Source organism: Mandrillus leucophaeus, unplaced genomic scaffold (assembly GCF_000951045.1).
Source record: "Mandrillus leucophaeus isolate KB7577 unplaced genomic scaffold, Mleu.le_1.0 Scaffold13, whole genome shotgun sequence".
Taxonomy (NCBI): Eukaryota; Metazoa; Chordata; class Mammalia; order Primates; family Cercopithecidae; genus Mandrillus; species Mandrillus leucophaeus.
In genome coordinates, this window is record NW_012101254.1 from 3,186,235 (window position 1) to 3,192,882 (window position 6,648).

Consider the following 6,648-nt stretch of genomic DNA (forward strand, 5'->3'; position numbering starts at 1 on the left):
TGTTCCTATTCGGCCATCTTGCTCCGCCCCCTATTTTATTTTTTAAAAGGTCAATTGGAACAATGCTATGTGCATTAGCTCTTCTGGTGGGAGCATTAAGTAGTATTACAAGTAATGGCAAAACAGCAATCACTTTTGCATCAACCTAATAGAAAACCCAGAAGAATATACAGATACATTATTACAATTTATAAGTTTAGTTGAGTTCAAAATCAACACAAAAATTCATTTTATTTCTATATATTAATAACAAACATTTTCAAAATAAAAATTTACGATAACAAACACTTTCAGAATAAAAATTTACAATAACAAACATTTTCAAACTAAAATTTAAAAACCCACTTGCCACACAACAAAAATATCTAAACCTGTGAATAAATTTAACAAAATACGTCCATGCCTGCAACAGAGAAAACTCTGAGAGGCGTTAAAGATCTAAATACATAGTCATGGCTTGAAAGACTCAATATTGTAAAGATGTGTATTTTCCCCAACTTGATTCATAGAATTCAAAGCAATCTCTATCAAAATCCCAACAGGTTTTCTCCAGTGGAAATTGCCAAGCTGATAGTACCATCTACACGGAAATTCAAAGCCAAGGCATTTCTGAAGAAGAAAAAATAGGAAGACTTCTTTTCTCAAAAACAGAAGTTAATATAAAGCTACAAAATTAAGACAATGTGTTATTGGCCCTGAGACTGATAAATGGACTAATAGAGCAAAAAAGAGTACTGACAGACGGAAACATGCACGAATCTTTAATGTACAGAGGCAGCCCTTCACAGTGGTAGGGAAACAACTGATTTTTCAATAAATGGTACTGAGACAATTGGGTATCTGCATTTAAAAAAAATGAGGGGCTGGACGTGGTGACTCATACCTGTAATCCCAATGCTTTGGGAGTCCAAGACAGGAGGATTGCTTGAGCCCAGAAGTTCGAGACTAGCTTGGGCAACATGGTGAAACTCCTTCTCTACAAAAAATACTAAAATCAGCCAGGCGTGGTGGCATGTGCCTGAACACAATATTTTGATGATATAACCTGAGTGGGTGTGTGGTCCCAGGTACTTGGGAGGCTGAGGTGGGAGGATTACTTGAGTCTGGGAGGTTGAGGCTACAATGAGCCATAACTGCACCACTGCCTTCCAGCCTAGGCGACAGAGTGAGACTCTATCTCAAAAAGAAATAATAATGACAACATTGGGTTCCTCTCATATACTATTTATAAAAGTCAATCCCAAATGTAGGGGGATTGACTTAAATGAGAAAAGTAAATTTATAAAGCTTCTAGAAGGAATTATAGGGTATCTTCATGACCTTGAGATAGGAAAGCAGTTCTTTAAGATACAAAGAGCACAAACCATAAAGGAAGATTTAAAATACATATACTTAAGAATAAAGCCTGGTCACGGTGGCTCATGCCTGGAATCCCAGCACTTTGGGAGGCCGAGGCAGGCGGATCACTTAAGATCAGGAGTTTGAGACCAGCCTGGCCAACATGGTGAAACCCCGTCTCTACTAAAAATACAAAAATTAGCCAGGCATTGTGGCAGGCATCTATAATCCCAGCTACTCCGGAGGCTGAGGCAGGAGAATCGCTTGAACCTGGGGGGCAGAGGTTGCAGTAAGCCGAAACCAAGCCACTGCACTTCAGCCTGGGTGACAGAGCCAGACTCTGTCTCAAAAAAAAAATAGAGAATATACAAATGGAAATGGTGGGACTACATATGATAACAGAACTCTGAGCCACAGTCGGCAATCGGCCAGCCCAGACAACCGAACTGCAGCCTCTGCAGCAATCAGCCCAGAATGGTCAGGTTTGGTTAATGACTGCCATCTTCTCCATTTTTTGCTCTGCTTCCAACTCAGGACCACTCAGAGAAAGCCAGATAAACTCCCAACTGGATAACTTCAGATGCCCTGCCTCTACTCAGCTGGTCCCCAGCTCCCTGAAACCAACGACCTCCAACCAGATCAGATCTGAAGATTTCCCTTTTTTTCCACTGTGAAGCTTTCCCACTCCCCTGCCTGCCTTTGAATCTTGGCCAAACATAAGTTATGTCTTGCTACAGCAAGCTCTGAATAAATAGCCTCTGTTTGTCCTCATTTGGGTGGTCTTCATTTATTTACACAAAATTAAGAATTTTGCTTATCAAAAGTCCCCATAGAGTAGGACAAGCTTCAGGGTGGCAGAAGATATCTGTCATAGATGTAACCACCAAAGAGCTAGTGTACAGCATATATGGAAACTCCTAAAAAATCAATAAGCAAAAGACTTGAACAGGCATGTCACAAAAGAGAAACTCAAACAATCAATATGAAAACCCTCCTTGGCCTCATTAGTAATCAAGGAAATACAATCATCCTGTTCTGAAGGCATAGCAAGCATCGCCATTCTCCCCTATAGCTCAGAGCAGTCACTGACTTGCCCCAGAGGAGCCTCAAGCCTGGATTCAGACCCTAGGCAGGCCCAGGACTCTGTCCCGTGCTCCTCCTCTCTCTCTGGCGAGTTAAGGGCAAGTGCCTTCTCACTCCTAGACCCCATCCTCTCATCTGGAGAAGATGAAAGATCATCTTTAAGGCCCTTTTCAGTTTAAAGGAGTCTGCCTTCCTATGCAAAGGGAGAGCAAAGGGAAAGTTCAGCACTCTGTTTCGTAGCACTAAAGAATGTAGGCAATCTTTTAGAATTTATCTTCCAGAAATCTGTCTTCCTTTGTCCTTCAGCAAAAAAAAAAAGGTCATAAATAGTAACAGTATTAAATGTGCATTAAATAGTATCAAAATGTGCCTAGTAGTAGTAGCAGTAATATTTCCTTTCTAAGGATGAAAAAAATCAAGGTCCAGAGAGGTGGAAGAACTTGCCCAAAGCCACACAGCACAAATAGAATCCAGGTTTTTTTTCTCGTACCATGGTGCTGCTGCCCGACTGCACTTCTCTCCTATCCCAAGATCTGCCTCTGTCCTGGCAGCCTTTCGGACGTGTAACCCTGTGCAGTCATCCTCTGCATCCCATTCCACAGGAGGCAAACCAGCCTTCTTATTCTTGAACTGTACGCTTTGTGCTTTATCTCACCAAAAGCACACACTCCTTTCGCACGTCCCTTGCCTAAGCAACATGGGACACCAGCGGGGCTAAACCATGGGTTGTTCTCTGAGCAAAAGGCATGCTTACCTTGTCCCAGAAGCAGCAGCAGCTCCAAGAGGAAGACGCCTGGCCGCAGCCCCATGCCAGAATGCTCCAGGTGACTCAGGCCTCTGGAAGAGCTGCTCCAGCAGATGGATGGGCTATCACACCTCCTCCTGCTTTTATGCTCCTCTGTGTTCTGATAGTGCACCTGTCATAAATTTTACTGTGTTCACCTTTGAAAGGGGGCAGTGGCGGGCTGTAAATGATAAATATTAACATTTAGATGGAAGAGTTCTTAAGGCAGATGAGTCAAAGATGGGTAACATGTTCTAGTCGTAGACACTGACAGACCAGGGCTGCATAGCTGCCTCCATACAGCCTTCCATGATGGCGGCTGCCCGGAAATTGCCAGTGTTAGGGTCTGCTGGGAAGAACGCAGGCCTGGGAATCCCAGGTGCTGGTCGGAATTCCAAGTCAGCCACAGCTGTGGGAACTTGGGTGTATCCCTTAACATGGCCTCACCTTTCTCAGCTGTAAGCCAGGAGATCAAAAGCACCTTGTAACAACTGTAAACCATAAAGCTACCTTCAAACGTGAAACGTGCTCCCCCCATGTCTCAGCCGCTCTGCTAGGTTCCCTGGTTTGCATGACACAGAGAGGTTTGTTTCTGGTCCCCCCATTTCCAAACCCATGGGTGGCCAGTAGTGTTGGGCGGATGTGCACACCGTAGATTTGTTGTCTGCATATTGAATTCAGAGGTACAAGCCAGAGAGGGAACCAAGTTTGACGAAATCAGCTGTTTCCTTTGGGCAAACTAAGTCAGGAATGCTGGGCTGGGTCCCAACTGGGCAGACAGGGCTGGCATTTAAAGCCTGAGTGACAAATACCCTTGAGAGTAGAATTTAAATTTTTTACACAAATATCAATAAACAATTGCCTTGGTTGACAGGAACAAATATATTTAAATTATCCTTACTTTCTGGCCACACTTGTGGGCGTGAGGCTGGGATCCTGACTTCGGAGGTCTAGCTAAGACTCTGGGGCTGGTTCCCATGACCCAACCTCAGATCCTGATCTCCTGGCTGACCCACTCTTCTCATATTTAAAAGTCACAGCCAGGCACAGTGGCTCACACCTGTGATCCCAGCACTTTGGGAGGCTAAAGGAGGAGGATCACTTGAACCCAGCAGTTTCAATACCAGCCTGGGCAACCACATCTCTATAAAAACTAAACATAAATTAGCTAGGCATGGTGGCATGCACCTGTAGTCCCAGCTACTTGGGAGGCTGAGGCGAGAGTCCGAGAGTTCAAGGTTGCAGCGAGCTATGATTGCACCACTGCACTCCAGCCTGGACAAGAGCAAGATTCCATCTCAATTAAATAAAAAATTTAAAAATTACAGTTATAACCTCTATTGTCTTGAGTAGAAAGTGAAGACGAAGTGGGTGGCCCTTTGTTCCTGAATCTCTGGTTTTAGGATATTGTCTGCCTTTCTCAACTGCTCAGAAAATGTGTGACTTGTGGGTCACCACTGATTTAGCCAATGCCAAAGGCTTAACCTAAGCCTCAGTACTGTAGGGGGGTATTGGGACATGCCAGAAGTGTGTGGACACTGATACACTTAGTCCAGCTGGCCATCAGCTAGTTCCAGAGCCTGGAAGAGGGAAGCACATGCAGACACACAGAAAAGGAAGAAGAAAATACACCCGAGGCCAAGGTCTGTGGGGGCCAAGTGGGCACAGATGCCCCTGGACATGTAGACACTTGTCAACTTCACTAAACTGCCCCCAAGTTCAATGAGAAGCCAGAGCTGCTGTCCCACTACTAAGGATGTCAGGAGTTCACCCAGCTCTACGCCACCCGCAGCTTTGAGGAGCATCACTGAACTTGCCTGGGCTGAATAGGCCAAGGTCCCCGCTCATGTGTAGGCCAGCTAGCGGTGGGGTGGGAAGGACATGGCACATGGGCAGAAGTGAGTTGGTTCCACGCTCCAGGTACTCGCTCCATCTCTAACTGCTTCTCTCCAGGACTACCACAGCCCAACTGGGTTACCATCCTTCCTCTAACCTCTTTCACATTTAGAAAAATTCAGAAATGCCTTAAAAACATTTAGATTTTTGGGAAGGCATTTGGTACAGGAGAGACTGGATGTCCTTTTAGGTAGAATAAATCTCGGAGTCCCATCCATGCATCAAGGAATCCTCACCAACTGTGAAGCTGTGGGGGAAGCAACATTTCTCAGGCACTCCTTTTTTTTCTTTTTTTTTTAATACTTTAAGTTCTAGGGTACATGTGCACAATGTGCAGGTTTGTTACATACGTGTCCATGTGCCATGTTGGTGTGCTGCACCTGTTAACGGGTCATTTACATTAGGTATATCTCCTAATGCCATCCCTCCCCTCTCCCCCCACCCCATGACAGGCCCCCGTCTGTGATGTTGCCCACCCTGTGCCCAAGTGATCTCATTGTTCAATTCCCACCTATGAGTGAGAACATGCGGTGTTTGGTTTTCTGTCCTTGTGATAGTTTGCTGAGAATGATGGTTTCCAGCTTCATCTGTGTCCCTACAAAGGACATGAATTCATCCTTTTTTATGGCTGCATAGTAGTCCATGGTGTATCTGTGCCACATTTTCTTCATCATTGATGGACATTTGGGTTGGTTCCAAGTCTTTGCTATTGTGAATAGTTCTTGGGCACTCTTTTTAAAAATTTTTTTGAAAAATAAGAGATGAGGTCTCACTATACTGCCCAGGCTGGTCTTGATCTCCTGGGCTCAATCAGTCCTCCCACCTTGGCCTCCCAAAGTGCTGCATTTACAGGCATGAGCCACCTTGCCCAGCCTCTTGGAACCCTTACAAGTATGGCAGCTTAACTGGTACCTGCTATCTACGTGGTCTAGTAGCAGCTATGAAAACAAGGGGAAAGTCATTGTCTGAAGTCAAAGGCTCCACCACTTGTCCAGAAACTTTTGTTCTCTGACTTTTGCTAGAAAATGTCCTAAGAGGACATGTCCTATAAAAAGGGATAAGAAATATTCTCCATTTCAGATTTTAGCAATAATCACCAGGTGCTCCTTTTGGGAAGGCACAAGCCCCTGAATTAGCATCTTTCAGGGACGGTAGCACATACCTTGCTCAGAGGTTTCTTGGCCACTGAAAAAGCTGAGCATTCAGGCCGGGTGCGGTGGCTCACGCCTGTAATCCCAGCACTTTGGAAGGCCGAGGCGGGTGGATCACAAGGTCAGGACATCAAGACCATCCTGGCCAACACAGTGAAACCCCGTCTCTACTAAAAATACAAAAAATTAGCCAGGTGTGGTGGTGGGTGCCTGTAGTCCCCGCTACTCTAGAGGCTGAGGCATAAGAATGGCGTGAACCCAGGAGGCAGAGCTTGCAGTGAGCCAAGATCATGCCACTGCACTCCAGCCTGGGTAACAGAGCGAGACGCCATCTCAAAAAATGAGCATTCGCTGCTGTCTAAGAATCCACAGGGAGGTGCTAGACTAAGCTCCTGG

At 45.2% G+C, this 6,648-nt stretch overlaps 1 protein-coding gene across 1 annotated transcript in view; it reads right to left on the bottom strand.

Annotated features, from left to right (window-relative positions):
• PLB1 (phospholipase B1) overlaps window positions 1-3,230 on the bottom strand; it is a 156,858-nt gene extending 153,628 nt beyond the window's left edge. Inside the window, exon 1 of the mRNA XM_011972728.1 lies at window positions 3,176-3,230. Within this exon, the coding sequence (XP_011828118.1) occupies window positions 3,176-3,230 (55 nt within the window). The remainder of the gene's footprint in view (window positions 1-3,175) is intronic.
• Window positions 3,231-6,648: the final 3,418 nt, after the last annotated feature.